At 51.6% G+C, this 16,920-nt stretch overlaps 1 protein-coding gene across 1 annotated transcript; it reads right to left on the bottom strand.

Annotated features, from left to right (window-relative positions):
- Window positions 1–586: 586 nt before the first annotated feature.
- Window positions 587–16,613, bottom strand: TRIB3 (tribbles pseudokinase 3). The gene is made up of 4 exons (XM_003821243.5): window positions 16,355–16,613; window positions 9,853–10,143; window positions 6,576–6,868; window positions 587–1,947 (listed from the first exon to the last, which is right to left on the bottom strand). The coding sequence occupies exons 2-4, from the start codon at window positions 10,141–10,143 to the stop codon at window positions 1,455–1,457; spliced, it is 1,077 nt and encodes a 358-aa protein (XP_003821291.2). The 5' UTR covers window positions 16,355–16,613; the 3' UTR covers window positions 587–1,454.
- Between the last annotated feature and the right edge of the window lie 307 nt (window positions 16,614–16,920).

Below are 16,920 nucleotides of genomic sequence, written 5' to 3'. Positions count from 1 at the left end.
TCCCCCATTTCACAGATGAAGAATCTGAGGCATAGAGTGGTTAAGAAACTTGCCAAGGGTCAAACAGCTATTGAATGCTGGAGCCAGGATTTAATTCCAGGCAGCCTGACTCCAGAGTTCTGAGTTCTCAGGTACTACGATGACTCCTGGCTTCTTCCTCTGGTCATGGACCTCTTTAATGTGACACCTGCTGTAGCCATTGGGCCAGCAGTCTCGAGACAATACAGCCAAGAGACAGAAGGAGCCTGGAGAGCCGGGGTCCCTGTGCGCAGCTTTGGGAGTTGAATGGACCAGCACTGAAGCCCACCCTATCTGCTGACTTCTTGTTTTGTGTGAAACATATTTCCATCTTGTTGAAGCCATTTTGACTCAGAAAGTACCCTAATAGAGACACTGCTGCTGCCAGAAGAAACAGAAGGAGTGCAGGAAGACCCACTGGGCTCCAGGTAATCTGTTCTCACAAACCACTCAGCCCAGGTTAAGACACAACTCTACGGCCTTTCACCATGGGGGCCAGTTTTGAAGGCAGGAAAAACTGGTAAGAGATGGTTGGAAAGGATGGAAGAAATTGCATAGAAAAATAAAATTATTTCATAATTCTCCTTTATTAGGCACAGGTAAAAATACATACTCATGGTATCCAAAACCTAGAGTATGGACCTGGGATTGTGGACCCCAAGTGTCCCCAGAAGAGTCCCACCTGGGACTTTCCAGGTGGCCACAGGACAGACCCTGCCTAATCCCGTCCCTCAACCTTGGTGCTCAGGTCAGAAGCCCCATGGTTGACAGGCCTGGACCCTCATTCCAGAACAGTCTTGAGTTAGACAAGAACTAGCCTCATAGTTTGGATTCTTATCTCTGGCCCAAATCCCAGGCTTAGGCCTGGAAGGAGAATCTCTCAATCAAGAGGACAGAGATGCTGGGAACACAGTTCCCAGAGTGAGCTGCGCTTGGGTCCTGAGTTGCAGGGGAGAGGCCTGGAGCCTTTGCCACAGGGATACCTCCCTTTGTCTGAAAAGGTACAAGACACAAAGGCAGCTGGTTTGTTTGTGAAAGGGATTGTCCTTGGACAGAGGTGCCTGAGCACCAGCATCAGTGGAGGCCGACACTGGTACAAAGTGTACCCAGTGTAGACAGTGACCTATGGTCATGGAAAAGTGTTGTCAGCTCAAGAATGCCAGTTTGTCATCTCTGTGAGCAGGGAATCTTGTCTCCTTTGCTCACTGCTGTACTCCCAGCACCTAGAACAGGGCTTGGCACCTGATAAGCACCCAAGCAGGAATTGCATGTGTGTGGAACAAAGCAGATGTGTACACAGCACACTCCACACAGGCTTCTGCCTTTCTCCCTTCTGGAAGGCACTGAAGGTTTGGCTCAGTTCAGAGGCAGGAGAAGGCTTGGAGCTACCCCAAACTCAATCCACTGTTGGCAGCTGAGCATGTAGTAGGGTGGTCCTAGCCATAAAGAACCACTTCTCTGTCTCCCTCCTCTTCCCTGGCTTCGTCCAGCCCCAGTCCATCAGGGACCACCTGGGCAGCCTCCCAGAGATGGGATCGGGTTGGGGCTAAGGGGATCGGCTCCTCTCGCAGCCAGGGGTGCAGGAGGATGCCTGTGGCTGTGAGCCGTTCAGCTGGCTCCCGACGAAGGAGGCAGCGAACCAGACAGCGGGCAGGGGCTGAGAGGCCTGCAGGCAAGGCGTAGGCCCCGCGGCGGATCTTGCCAAAGAGCAGGACAGGCTCCGAGTCCTGGAAAGGGTAGTGGCCGGCCAGCATGGTGAAGAGCGCCACGCCCAGGCTCCAGACGTCTGCTGCCTTGCCCGAGTATGATGCCCGTGAGCTGAGTATCTCAGGTCCCACGTAGGCCGGGCACGCGTGCTTGTCCCACAGGGAATCATCTGGCCCAGTCAGCACACAGGAGTCCTCCAGGTTCTCCAGCACCAGCTTCTTCCTGGGACAGGGGGAGAAACAGAAGGGTCAGGTCCTACCCAGGACCCCCATGCCACCACCCCATGCTATCATCCTCGTAGCACCCACTTTCCAAGTGCCTGCTGGCCTTTGACAGACACAAGCCAGTCCTGTGATGTCTGATCCTGTTTTACAGATACCCAAGCCCAGGCTCAGAGAGGTTAAGTCATTTAAGGCCACAGAGCAATTAAATTTAAAATTCTGAAAGGAATACATTTTTCCACAGTCCCTTGGGGAGGGGGCTGATGGGGCCGAGAGGGTTAAGCCTCTCTTAAACCAGATACAAACTTAGGGTCCAGGCAGGTAATAAGATGAGAGAGACAGGAAGTGTGCCTGACATCTCAGCACAAGCCTTACCTAAAAAGGGTACCACTAAACAACGCATTCCAGGGGGTATCAAGTGTCTGCTGTGTTCCTGGCCCTTGGCCCAGCTCATTACCTGGCTCATCTCATTCTATCTAGGCCACAGCCTGCAAGGAAGACACCATTTTACAGCTGTAGAGCATTGGCCTGGGATGGGAACCCTGGCTGGCAGATACTCAGAGCCAGTGCTGTGACCCACTCTCGTAGTTCCCAAGATGGCCCCACATTCCCATTGTTTTCCCCAAGGGAAGCCAGGAATTGTATTTTAATGAAAAGGTCCCCATTTAAAAAATATTGGCAACCAGTTTATATAAAAAACACAAACAGGTAAGCAGGGCAAAAAAAAAAAGTGTGTAAGGCTGGGCGCGGTGGCTCATGCTGGTAATCCTAGCACTTTGGGAGGCCGAGGTAGGGGGATCACTTGAGTTCAGGAGTTCAAGACCAGCCTGGGCAACACGGTAAAAACCTATCTTTACAAAAAATACGAAAATTAGCAGGCATGGTGATTCGCACCTGTAGTCCCAGCTACTTGGGAGGCTGAGGCAGGATATGACTTGAGCCCAGGAGGTGGAGGTTGCAGTGAGCTGAGATCGCGCCACTGCACTCCGGCCTGGGTGACAGAGTGAGACCCTGTCTCAAAAAAAAAAAAAAGTGTGTCCTGCCATTTGCAATTTCTACTTTAAACAACTTCCACTGAGCACTCTAAGATGACTTTAATAGTAATCATTCTATTGCCACTGCTATTAGTTTCTTCTTTATGGCATTACTTCCTGGGTGTCCAGTGGCATTTCACAAATACTGACCAATCCTATGAATCACAGTACTGGGGGACAAGGGGTGTCAGCATTATTAGCCCATTTTACAGATGAAGAAACAAAGGCTCAGGCAGGTGAAGTCATTTGCTCAGGGCCAAAAAGCAGGTAAGAAGCAGAACCCAGGATTTAAACACAGGTCTATCTAACTCACGGTCCCTCTTCTACCAATGACTCTCATGTGATTTTTCTTCTTTTTTTTTTTCTTTTTTTTCTTTAGAGATAGGGTCTCACTCTGCCACCCAGGCTGGAGTGCAGTGGTGCAATCCTAGCTCACTGCAGCCTCAAACTTCTGGGCTCAAGCAATCCTCCTGCCTCAGCCTCCCAAGCAGCTGGGATCACAGGTGTGCATCACCACACCTGGCTAATTTTTATAAATTTTTTGTACAGATGGGGTTTTCTGTGTTGCCTAGGCTGGCCTCGAACTCCTGGGCTCAAGCAATCCTCCTACTTTGGCCTCCCGAAGCACTGGGATGACAGGTGTGGGCCACCAAGTGACTTCTTGAAAAGAGCAGGAAGCACACTGTCTCCTTCAGGAGGTCCGGGGTAGTTGGATCTACCCTAAGCCTAAAATGTGTTTGAAGTTACGTACTAGCTTAAAAATCATTATAAATGTTACTTCTTTAAAAAAGGCATGCTTGTTCTAATATAAAATGTAGAAGGAAATATTAACAGAAAATCAGCCTTGGGGGCTGGGCGCAGCGGCCCATGCCTATAATCCCAGCACTTTGGGAGGCCAAGGCAGGCGGATTTCGAGACCAGCCTGGCCAACATGGCAAAACCCCATCTCTACTAAAAATACAAAAATTAGCCAAGTGTGGTGGTGCGTGCCTGTAATCCCAGCTGCTCAAGAGGCTGAGGCACGAGAATCACTTGAACCCTGGAGGTGGAGGTTGCAGTGAGCCGAGATCGTGCCACTGCACTCCAGCCTGGGCAACAGAGCAAGACTCTGTCTCAAAAAAAAAAAAAAAAAAAAGAAATAAAAAAAAGAAAAAGAAAATTAGACTTAGGCGAGCACCACAATAATAACTGCTATAGGCAAGATGGATGGCTGCTAAAATTAGTGGGTGAAAGTTGAGGAAAAACAGGGTATTTATATGCTTAGCTTACCTCCCCCAAGGTATTTGTCAATTACAAAGGGTAAATTAGGACCTTACAGTAGAGAAACCTGGTAGGTCCTGCCCTAACCAAGTGATCAAGGTCACAACACAGTAATGACTATCAGCTCAAGTATCTCTTGATATGATGTGGAGAGGGGCCTATCGATTCTGTGTTGTTCTTGCCAAAAATATATAACTGCAATCTAACTGTGAGAAAACATCAATCAAATCCAAATTGAGGGACATACAAAGTAACTGATCAGTACTCTTCAAAAGTCTCAAGGTTATGGCCAGGAGCAGTGGCTCACGCCGATAATCCCAGGATTTTGGGAGGCTGAGGCAGGCAGATTGCTTGAGCTCAGGAGTCTGAGACCAGCCTGGGCAACATAGCAAGACCCCATCTCAATTAGCCAGGTGGGGTGGCACACACCTGTAGAACCAACTACTCAGGAGGCTGAGGTGGGAGGATCACTTGAGCCCAGGAGGTCGAGGCTGCAGTGAGCTGTGATCACACCGCTGCACTCCAGCCTGGGTGACAGAGTGAGACCCTGTCTCAAAAAAAAAAATGTCAAGGTCATGGGCCTTCAAAGACAGGGAGACTGAGGAACTGTCTCAGATTGGAAGAGACCAAGGAAACCACTGATGACTACATTGGGGTCCTCACCGGATCCTGCACAGCAAGGGGTGTTAGTGGGAAACTCGGGAAGCTGGAATCAATCTGTGGCTTAGTTAATAGTACTCTACCAAGGTTGATTTCTTAGTTTGGGTAATTGTACCGTAGCTATGTCAGGTGTTAACATTGGAGGACACTGGTTAAAGGATATGTAGAAACTCTTTGAACTCTTTTTGTAGGTTTTCTAAAAGTCTAAAATTATTTCAAGATAAAAAGTTTTTTAAAATGCAATGGGGTCACACTCCTTTCTCCACAGAAAACTCCTGTGTAACTGGCAGCTTAGTGCACTCCCTGACACATCTTGACTGCCCCCAGGAATCTGGAGAGGGAACAGGAGGCGAGTCTCTCTGCCCTTCTCCCCAGAATTATCTTTAAAAAATTTTTCTTAGCGTCTAGGCTGGGTGCAGTACCTCACACCTGTAATCCCAGCACTTTGGGAGGCCGAGGCAGGCGGATCACCTAAGGTCAAGAGTTCAAGACCAGCCTGGCCAACATGGCAAAACCCCGTTTCTACTAAACATAGAAAAAATGAGCCAGGCCTGGTGGCGCATGCCTGTAGTCCCAGCTATTTGGGAGGCTGAGGCAGGAGTATCACTTGAACCCAGGCAGCAGAGGTTGCAGTGAGCCAAGATCGCGCCATTGCATTCCAGCCTGGGTGAGAGAGTGAGACTCTGTCTCAATAAAAAAAAAAAAATTCTTAGCATCCCAACCTAGAGAAGGAAGATTCTTTTAACCAAAAAGTGCTAATTCTCAATTTCACAGAAAACGTTCCCGTGTGGGGAACCTCAGACCCTGTTTTGGCTGTGGTCTTGGAATCCTGAAAACACCCTAACAATCCAGCCCTTTTCCTTACCAACGGAGAAACTGAGGCTCAGAGACACTAGGTCACCCAAAGTCAGTTGGTAAGCCCAGCCAGGCCCCTGCCTCTCAAGCTCAGATTGAATTAAGACCCAGGCTCTGGAGTCAGATCTAGGTTCAAATCCCAGCTCTACCATTTATTCTGCTGTGGGATCTTGGGCAAGTTACTTGAGCTCTCTGGGCCTCAGTTTCCTTGATCATACGGGGATAATAATAGTACCTGCCTCGTGTTTGTAAGGATGGAAGACCACATTAGATAATTCGTCACTGTCGGCTACTATGACTTTCACATCTCAGTGCTCCATCCCAGAATCCCATCCCAGAATCCCAAGGGGCTCCCAAGAGGATTGAGTCAACTCTTTTTTTTTTTTTTTTTTTTTTTTTTGCCAAGGCTGGAGTGCAGTGGCATGATCTTGGCTCACTGCAACTTCCGCCTCCCAGGTTCAAGCAGTTCTCCTGCCTCAGCCTTCAGAGTAGCTGGGATTACAGGTGTGCGCCACCACACTAGGCTAATTTTTGTATTTTTAGTAGAGACGGAGTTTCACCATGTTGGCCAGGCTGGTCTCGAACTCCTGACTTCAAGTGATTCACCCACCTCGGCCTCCCAAAGTGCTGGGATTAAAGGCATGAGCCACTGCACCTGGCCTGAGTCAACTCTTCTCAGGGAACTAGACAGGGGCTGCTGGTTACTTCAGTTTCTCCCACTTCTTGCCTAAGTTACTTTGCCTGCCTGGGCCTCGGTTTCTCTCCATCATGGCCCACCCCTGGGTGTGTCTGTGGCTGGGGTCTCTGAGACCACACTCACCTCTCACGGTCAGTGAAGACAAAGCGACACAGCTTGAGATCACGCAGGACCAGACCGTGCTGGTGACAGTGCGCCAGGGCGCTGGCCATCTGGCGGAAGAGCGCAGCAGCCTCAGGCTCAGGGATGCGGCGGCGGCTTCGCACCAGGCTGTGCATGTCCCCGCGGGTCCGAGTGAAAAAGGCATAGAGGAGCTGGGTACCAGCCAGGACCTCAGTGGGCCGAGCCACATGCTTGTGTGGGGGCAGCCGCGCGTAGGGCTCCAGCACGGCCAGGGCTTCCTGCACGGGGTACACCTGTGGGCAGAGCATGGTGTTAGCACAGCTGGGGACTCCCGGGAGCTGAGGCTGGCATTGCAAACAGTCACAGCTGACCTATTAGACACCACCATGTGCTAGGCATCGCACTAAGCGCTTCACTGACCGAGTCACTCAGCCCTGACCACGGCCCTATAAGGTAGGATGACTTGCTCCATTTTACAGTTAACGAAGCTGAGAGGCCACACAGCCAGCAAACAGCACGGCTGAGATTTGCACGTATGCACTCCACTGTCTGTGCTTTTTTTTTTTTTTTTTTTTTTGAGACGGAGTCTCGCTCTGTCACCCAGGCTGGAGCACACTGGCGCAATCTCAGCTCACTGCAAACTCCACCTCCTGGATTCAAGTGATTCTCCCGCTTCAGCCCCCAGTGTAGCTGGGATTACAGGCATGTGCCACCGCACCTAGCTAATTTTTGTATTTTTAGTAGAGATGGCGTTTCATCATGTTGGCTAAGCTGGTCTCGAACTCCTGACCTCAGGTGATCCTCCCGCCTCAGCCTTCCAAAGGGCTGGGATTACAGGTGTGAGCCACTGCACCCGGCCTTTTGTCTGTGCTCTTAACTGCTACGCTATATGGCCTCAAACATCAGATAACTGAAAAGTAACAGGTCACCCAAACAGAAAAATAACCCACAAAGCAGGAGGAATCCGGAAGGGCGGTTGATGCAGAAGGCACCTGATGCTCATCACCGTCACAGCTCCCGTCCTCTTTGCCCACCCATGCTTGCATTCATTCAGTATGCTGGCCCTGGGCCTGCATGGGCCAGCCACATGTCCAGCTAGACTGACAGCCATGGGCTCTGCTCTCCGGTGCCCACTGGGAGGCCATGCAAACATGCCCAGAAACCAAATATTGACAAATGCTGATAAGCATTGCAAAGGAACCAAGAAAGATGCTGGAATAAGGGTTTTCCTGTTTGTTTTTTGTTTTTTTGAGACAGAGTTTTGCTCTTGTGGCCCAGGCTGGAGTGCAGTGGTGTGATCTCGGCTCACTGCAACCTCCACCTCCCAGGTTCAAGAGATTCTCCTGCCTCAGCCTCTCGAGTAGCTGGGATTACAGGCCCCTGCCACCATGCCTGGCTAATTTTTTGTATTTTTAATAGAAACAAGGTTTCACCATGTTGGCCAGGATAGTCTCGAACTCCTGACTTCAGGTGATCTGCCTGCCTCGGCCTCCCAAAGTGCTGGGATTACAGGTGTGAGCCACCGCGCCTGGCCACCTGACACGTATTTTACTTATTCGCTTGTTTACTGTCTGTATCTCCCACTAGAACGTCAGCTTGATGAGAACAGAACTTTGTTTTTTAACCACAGCATGGTACATGGCAAATACGGGTGCTCAATGAAGTTGTGTTGAATTAATGAATAAGTTGATCGTTTACAAAGACAAGATTTTGATCTTTCTACACACTGACCAGAAAAGCTGAGGAAGTGTGGAAATGACCATTCAGCACCCATGGTGCACATTGGCATAGGGGTGAGTATGTTCCAGTGGATTTTCCCAAATGTTTCTTGAGAATCAGGGCCCTGTGAATGCATGGCGCTTCTCTCCTGAGCCTGCTTGGGTTATTCCTCTCATCATGGACTCACCTCCCCAGCGGGAGTGGAAAAGAGCCTGTGATGCTGCAGGAAGGGGACCCAGAGTTCTGGGCTCCTTAGGGCACCTGGTAAGGGCACTGGAGATCTGTGCACAAGAGGCCAGGTGAAGCTAGGGGCTGGACCCTGTCTGGATCTGCCCCGCTGCTCACTGCATCTCCGTCAACAGAGCAAAACTCTGCTGCTGCCCCAGGAGGAGGCTTAAGTCCTTCTGCTTCTCTGTGCATTCCCAAGGGACCCAGGCCCCCGCTACTCTCCCTTGGGTTTCCAGGTCCCCCGTATCTTCCTTATGCTTGCCTGCCAGGGCAGCCTGCCCTGATTGTGTGAAACGCTTATCCTGGTACAGGCACAGGACTCTCTGGGCTCAGCCTCCTGGGCCCAATCCCAGCTCTGATACCACCTGGCTCTGTCATGTGGCAAGTAACCATGGCTTTCCGAGTCTCAGTGTCCTCTATCTATAAAAGGGGCACAATGATAGAAACCACCTCATTGGTTGTGTCAAGATTAAAAGAGATTGCACACACTAAGCAATCATCATAGTACCTGGTGCACAGTGAATACCTATTGTTACACTTTTTATTCTCATCTCTGTCTTCTTGGACTGTCACTTGTCAGTGTCCTGCATGGGCTGACCCTCAGGGGCCTTGACCCTGTCCATTTCCTGGTTTCTGCCAGGAATCCTCAGACTTTTCTACCCCTTAGTTTACCCCAGGAGCCAGGCCCAGTGCTATGTGACTTCACTCATGGCCCTTCTCCTATCTTCATCTCAGTCTTCCTATCTGTAAAATGGCCACAGGTTAGGCTCAATCACCTCCGAGGTCCCAGTAGTTTTGATGTCTACCATGCCCTACCCTTCTCTTGTGCAAACATCTTCAGTAGCTCTGCACAGCCCAGTGGAGGCCCCTTGTTAACACCTTCATGACCAGCTGCTGCCAACCCTCATCTCCTGCCCCTTTCTGCACACCGTCTCCACTCTGGCCACAGAGAAGTCCTTTTCATTCTCTAAAGTGCTATCCCCTCACTTTTCTAGGCCTTTGAACAGCTATTCCCCCTGCCTGCAACTCCCATCTCCCACTTCTACCTGGCTAACTTCTGCTCAGGCTTTTCTGTGCCCGTGATCCCTAAGCTCTACCCCTGCAGCATTTATCACACTGTAGGGCCTAAGCTGTGAACTCCCCCAGGACTGGGACGACCCCTGGTTTACCTCTCTAGTATCAGTCCAGCAGGGGCTCACTGGATGCTTCCCCACTAAACAAACACAAGAATGAATGAACATAAGGACCCCTCTGCACCCTGGCAATCCTTTGGAGGCCTCCTTCCCAGGCCTCCTGTGATGCTGGGGGACAGCCGCCCATGGGCACGTACCTTGCAGGTATACTCAGTGCCTGTAGGGCAGTGCAGGGCCCGGTAGGCCCGCCCGCCCTCCTCGGGCTCCAGGAGGACATAGGGCCCAAGACGGGAGGCAGTGGCCACAGCAGTTGCACGATCTGGAGCAGTAGGTGGGCTCAGGGGCAACAGGCAGTGGGGCAGTCTGGGCTGGGGCCCACTTCGAGCTCGTTTCTGGACGGGACGCTCGGTATCTAAGTTGTCATCCAACTCCAACCGCTTCTTCCTGGACAGGGAACCCGCAGGAGCAGCCAGAGGGGTGGCTCGCATCTGGCAAAAAGGAGAGAAAAGCACTAAAGTGAGACTCCTTGGTGGCCCCTCCTTTCCCCTGCTGGTGGGAGGATACGTGGCACAACATTTATAGGGGGTGATCTGGCAGCGTGTGTTAAAATGACAAAGTCACATATCCTTAACTGGGTGACCCACTTCTGGGAATTTATCTTCCAGTTAAACTTCTCACAAAAAAATTAAATATAGTAAAGGCTGTTCATCAGAGCCTTGTGTCCAATAGCAAAAGCAGGAAATATCCCAAATGTCAGGCAGTAGAAAGCTAGTGAAAACATCATGGTGTAGCCATACAGCAGAATACTACACAGCCCTGAAAAAGGACAAGGAAACTCTCTATATACTGATGCGTACTGATCTCCAAGATGTATTAAGAGAAGAAAGACAAACACAGAATTACGTGTTATAGAATGCTTTTATGGTGGTTTTTTTTTTTTTCCCAAGAGATGTTGCCCACGCTGGTCTCAAACTCGTGGCCTCAAGTGAACCTCCCACCTCAGCTTCCTAAGTAGCTGGGACTCTAGGAGTGAACCACCACACCTGGCTATACTTTTATGTTAAAAAAGAATATATATAAATATGTTATATATATGTAAGTATTTGTTTGAATATCTATCATCTCTCTCTCTGAAAGGATGCACAAGATTAGGAGGAGACTCTTACTATTACAGTTCACTTGCAGCCTTGACCTCAGGATTCAGGTGATTCTTCCACCTCAGCCTCCCAAGTAGCTGGGACTACAGGTGTGCACTATGATGCCTGACTAATTTTTTTTTATTCTTTGTAGAGATGGGGGTCTCCCTACATTGCCTAGGCTGGTCTCACCTGAGCTCAAGCAATCCTCCTGCCTCAGCCTCCCAAAGTGTTAGGATTACAGATGTGAGTCACCATGTTTGGCCGACTTTTATAGTTTTGAATTTGAGCCATGTAAATGTATTTCCTGGCCAGGCGCGGTGGCTCACGCCTGTAATCCCAGCACTTTGGGAGGCCAAGGTGGGCGAATCATGAGGCTGGGAGTTCAAGACCAGCCTGGCCAACATGGTGAAACCCTATCTCTACTAAAAGATACAAAAATTAGGCCAGGCGCAGTGGCTTATGCCTGTAATCCCAGGTAGCAGCACGTGACCAAGGCAATGCCAAAGTGCAGCCCACGGCAGCACTTTGGGAGGCCAAGGTGGTGGATCATGAGGTCAGGAGTTTGAGACCAGCCTGGCCAACATGGTGAAACCCCATCTCTACTAAAAATAGAAAAATTAGTCAGGCGTGGTGGCGTGGGCCTGTAATCCCAGCTACTTAGGAGGCTGAGACAGGAGAATCACTTGAACCCGGGAGGTGGAGGTTGCAGTGAGCTGAGATCGCACCACTGCACTTCAGCCTCGCCAACAGAGCAAGACTCCGTCATGGGAGAAAAAAAAAAATTAACCGGGTGTGGTGGTGCATACCTGTAATCCCAGCTACTGGGAAGGCTGAGGCAGGAGAATCGCTTGAACCCAGGAGGCAGAGGTTGTAATGAGCCGAGATTGTGCCACTACACTCCAGCCTGGGTGACAGAGCAAGACTCTGTCTCAAAAAAAGTATTTCGTAATCAGAAATGTACATTTAAGGAAATAAATACCTGCTTAAAAACACAGCTTGTTTCTAAAAATTATAGTTAAGAAAATCAACTAATCTCATAATCCATGGCTCTAGTACATTCACAGATGAGAGATATGATCTTGTTCATTCACTTAACACTGGGTGCTAGGAAGAGAAGTAGGTTAGACAGCAGTCTTGCCATCAGGATCTTCCAGTCAATTTGGAGGGCAGATGAGTAATAAAATCATGTCCAAGGCTAGGTGCAGTGGCCCACACCTGTAATCCTAGCACTTTGGAAGGCCGTGGTGGGAAGATTGCTTGAACCCAAAAGTTCAAGACCAGCTTGGGCAACATAGTGAGACCCTGTCTCTACAAAAAAAATGTTTTTTTAATTAGCTGGGTGTGGTGGTGGATGCCTGTAGTCCCAGCTACTTGGGAGGCTGAGGCGGGAAGATTGCTTGAGCCTGGGAGGTTGAGGCTTCAGTGAGCCACGTTTGTGCCACTGCACTCCAGCCTGGGTGACAGAGTAAAGACTCTGTCTCAAAAAAAAAAAAAAAAAACACATACAGTGTGATCAGCCCTATTATACAGAGAAGCGTGGGCCTCTAGGAACCCAGAGAGGCCTCTCTCCTGGGCTGGTGGGTCAAGAGAGGTCTTCCTAGAAGAGGTGGTGTCTACACTGAGACCTGAAAGTGAGGCAGAGTTAGCCAGGTGACATGGAGAGTCATACTGCGGTTCAGTGGTTCTCAAACCTGAGCAAGCATTGAGATCATCTGGAGGCCTGTTTCAACATACATTGCTGGGCCCTACTCCCAAAGTAGCTCATTCAGAAGGTCTGAATCTGCATTTCTATCCAGTTCCCAGGTGAAGTTGATGCCGCTGTCCAGTAACCCCTGTTCTGGGGTGAGGGAAGAGGCAAAAGAACATGGTGGAGAATGAGCGTGACTGCAAAAAAAAGTGAAAAGTTAAAAAAAAAAAAAAATAGGCCGGGCGCGGTGGCTCACGCCTGTAATCCCAGCACTTTGGGAGGCCGAGGCAGGCAGATCACAAGGTCAGGAGATCGAGACCATCTTGGCCAACATGGTGAATCCCCATCTCTACTAAACATACAAAAATTAGGTGGGCATGGTGGTGCGTGCCTGTAGTCCCAGCTACTCGGGAGGCTGAGGCAGGAGAATCACTTGAGCCTGGGAGGCAGAGGTTGTAGTGAGCTGAGATCTCGCCACTGCACTCCAGCCTGGGGACAGAGCAAGACTGTCTCAAAAAAAGAGAAAAAGAAAGAAAGAAACGTCTATTTCACTTTAGCTATTAAGTGGCTGTTTCTATATTACAGCTGAGCCGAATCCTAATTAACACACAATAGGATTTGGAATTATCCAAAGGCAGTCGGGAGCCACTGAAGGATTTCAGCAGGGGAACATCATGCTTTTAGGGTGGATTTGAAAGTACAAGACAGGGGCAGTGAGACTTGCTAGGAGGCCCACACAAGCACGAGTCCAGGCAGGAGAAGGTGACCTGGACTAGGGGGGTGCTAGATGGAGACGTGAAGTTAAGGGCTCATAGGAGGAAGATCAAGAGGACTCAGTGGCAGACTGGATGGACTGGATGGACTGGATGTGAGGGGTGAGGGAGAGGGTGGAATGGAGGTGAGGTCCAGCCTTTGGCTCCTGCAATGAGGAGGGATGATGGCTTCATGTCCTGAGCTGGGGGAGAAGCCTGTATTTTGGGGACTGTGGAAGAAAACTGTTAAGTTTAATTTCAGACCCTTATGTCTTGGCAGTGTCATGAAAAGTGGGTTTATACTGTGGAATAGTGGCAGTGCAGCCACTAACAATGAAGACAGTGCTAGTGGGAGGATAAAAGGTACAACCTTTGAGGAGTGCATTTTGACAATATCAAAATGAAAAACAGGCTGGGTGCAGTGCTTCATGCCTGTAATCCCAGTACTTTGGGAGGCTGAAGCAGGAAGATCACTTGAGCCCAGGAGTTCAAGACCAGCCGAGGCAACGTAGCGAGACCCTGTCCCTAAGAAAAAAAAAATTATCTGGTCATGATGGCACACAGCTGTAGTCCCAGCCATGCAGGAGGTTGAAGTAGGGGAATCACTTGAGCCCAGAAGGTAAAGGCTTCAGTGAGCCATGGTCAGGAACTCCAGCCTGTGCAACAAAGTGAGACTGTCTCAAAACAAAGCAAAACAAAACAAAACAAAACAACGATGAAAAGCGTGTGAGCTTTGATTCAGCAATTAATCCCATTGCTAAGAATTTATTCTGTAGAGGTGTGTGTGTGTAAGCATGCAAATACACAGTTATTCCTGCAGCCCTTTTGACAGAAATAATTGGCTGTCTATAATTACAGGGCTGGTTACATAAATTATACTTCATCCACACAACGGAACAATGTGCAGCCATTTAAAAGGTTGAGGACGCTCTTTATAGGGTAATTGGAAGGATCTCCAGAGTGAACTGTTAAGTGAAAAGAAAGCCACCATTCACGCAGCTGTGTGACTGTGTGTGTGGTGGCTGAAGGAGAGGGCGGTAGCGCATGGTCAGGGCAGACGGGTTCTCTCTAGAACCCGTCTGCCCACCCACTTAAACTCCATTCCAAGGAGGTGCATGCCCAGGTATGGGCATTGGTGCGAGAGACCTCAGCCTGGTTAAAGACCTTCCCAACAGTTCAAGGCAGGATTAACAAGGAAACATGAGTCAGTTACCAGACAGAGGCCCACCTCTCCAAGTACGCTGCTCCCAAATGGAAGAGCTGCCTTGGAAGGGAAGGCCTCCCCACATGAGTGAAAAGTCATGACTTTGGCTTGGTAAGAATGCAGTAAGGAGTGGCTGTAGTCAGATATTCCTGGGTTCTAATCCTGTCTCAAACCCTTTCTAGCTGGGGGGTACCCCTGGTCAAGTTCCTCAAGCTTTCTGAGCCTCAGTTCCTGTAAAGTGGGAACAGGATGCAAAGCTTACAGGTTTTTCGTGACGATGAAATGAAAACACAAATGAAGCATGTAGAGCTTATGGACCTGTTGCCAGGTAGGTGTCAGGAAATGGTCATTATTAGCACTCATCCTGTTATTCTTCACAGCAAGATGCATAAGTACCATCCTTGGGAGTCTTAGAAAGCTCCCCAGGTTCGAGGCTGGGATGACACTCCTTACATCTCAAGGCTGTTGTGAGTCACGCAGGATGACACCTGGCTGTGCACATGCTTTGTGCCCTGTGCAGCAGGAGACTGCCTGGAGTCCCTCTGGCCTGTGCCACATCAGTAGTCCAGGCTGCCTTGGCCCCGGCCGTCCCTCAGAGCCTGTTGGGGCCTGGGATAAGCTCCACCCAGATGGGGACAGATGCGGTAACTGAGTCTATACATCTTGGGCAAGGCATTTTGCAGACCACACTGCAGAATAGAATCTGTGATGAGGAATGAAAGCAGCCCCTAATATCTACCTCTTGCTGTTCCCTACCACACTCGGGACCCAGGGAAATGAGGGCGGGTTACATCAAGCCCAAGCGCGCGCGCGCGCACACACACATACACACACCCAGGGCTGACAGGTGTACACACACCCCTGAGACACTGTGTCTAAGCCAGCCAGCGACAAACACATCCAGGGCAGACAGACATTAAGTGACACACCCTTGCCCTCCACGGGTAAGCGTGAGCGCGCGCGCACACACACACACAGCCCTCCCAGCTATCACACCCATGGTCTACCCAAGCAAGGCCACACCCCGCCCCCCACCCCCGCAGCCAGGCCCCTCCCGTGGGAGCCAAAGCGAAAGGCGGCGGGTGTCCGAGTCAGAAGTTTCAGCGGAAATTGAAGCGCGGCCCTGGGACAGGAGGGGGGTGAGGCAGAGGGAAGGAGGTGGCTGTCGTCCCCCGCCCTCCCCGGTCTGCAGGCACGGCACACACCGCATACACGCGCGCACCGTCCACCTGCAAACCCGGAGCCACGCACTGGGGAGAACCAGCGGCCCTGCCCGGCCAGAGATCGCGCGCTGCGCCCTCGCTCCCACTCCCTCGGCTCCCGCACCCCTCGCTCGGTCCGCGGCCCGCTCCCAGGGCACCCCAGCCCTGTCCCGGCGGTGTCCCCTGCACCGCCAACCCCTGCCATCAAGTGCCCAGCCCTCCAGACAGCTCTCACCATCTCCTGAGACACAGGTCCCCGGGACCCACCCTCACCCAGAACTCTCCCCTACGGGTTCACGAGGACCCCCTCAGATCCGCCGCCACCCCCACAGAGTCCTCCAGTGCCCCCCACAAGCCCCTCACCACACGACTCCCCTATCCCACACTCACGCAAAACAGACCCCGCACACCCTCCTCTAGGGGTGACAGCCGGACACCTCCGTCCCTGGCTTCCCCAGCCCAACTCGGGCGACCCCACGCTCTGCGGGGCCACCTGAAGCCCGGGGGGAGCACTCAGCCCAGGCCCAGATCAAAAGGGATCCGATCTGGCCGTGCCCCGACGGCAGGGTCTGTTAAAAGGTGTGTAAGGTGTGTGCGTGCGTGTAACACGCAGCAACACGCAGACGCCCAGAGGCTTCCGGCGCCCCCTTCCCTGGCCGCCCCCTCCCACCCCCCGGCCTCCGGGCGAGTCCACAGTCCGCGCCCCGCCGAGTACCTTGCCCCGTCGTTCCGCGTGGGTCCTGGCGCCGCCGGTGCTCAGAGCCTCCCGGGCACCAGCAGGTGGGCCGGCCCGCTGCGCTGCTGCCGAGCTCGGGATCCCAGCCCAGCTCCAGCCCTGCCCGGGTCCTGGCAGCGGACGCGTGCGGAGCCGCCTCCACTTCCGCTGCGAGTCTCGTGCGCGCCCGGCCCCCGGTCCGGGTGATGTAAACCTGCGCTAATCAGCCGCCGTCTGAGGCCCTCAGGCCCGGGATTGCACCATCCCCGCGCCCCGCCTCTCCGGGTCGCCGCCAGGGCGCGCCCCGCCCGAGCCTCCCTCCTCCGCATCCGCTGCACCTGGGGACCCCGCCCTCGCTGGCCCACTAGGGGCGTCCGGTCAGTGCAGACATCAGCCACGGACTCTCCCTGTCACCTTGGAAAAAAAAATTTGCTCTTCTGAGCCTCAGTTTCCCCACCTATGAAATGGGAAGAACATTCCTCCTTCTCAGGATGGTGCTGAAAAGAGCAAACAGTGACTGTTGTCGGGGTGCTTCCTCGTTTATAAAGCACATTCCCAGCACTGCC

Source organism: Pan paniscus, chromosome 21, assembly GCF_029289425.2.
Source record: "Pan paniscus chromosome 21, NHGRI_mPanPan1-v2.0_pri, whole genome shotgun sequence".
NCBI classification, from domain to species: Eukaryota; Metazoa; Chordata; class Mammalia; order Primates; family Hominidae; genus Pan; species Pan paniscus.
The sequence above is the reverse complement of the archived record's forward strand: the minus strand, read 5'-3'. Positions and strand labels throughout refer to the sequence as shown.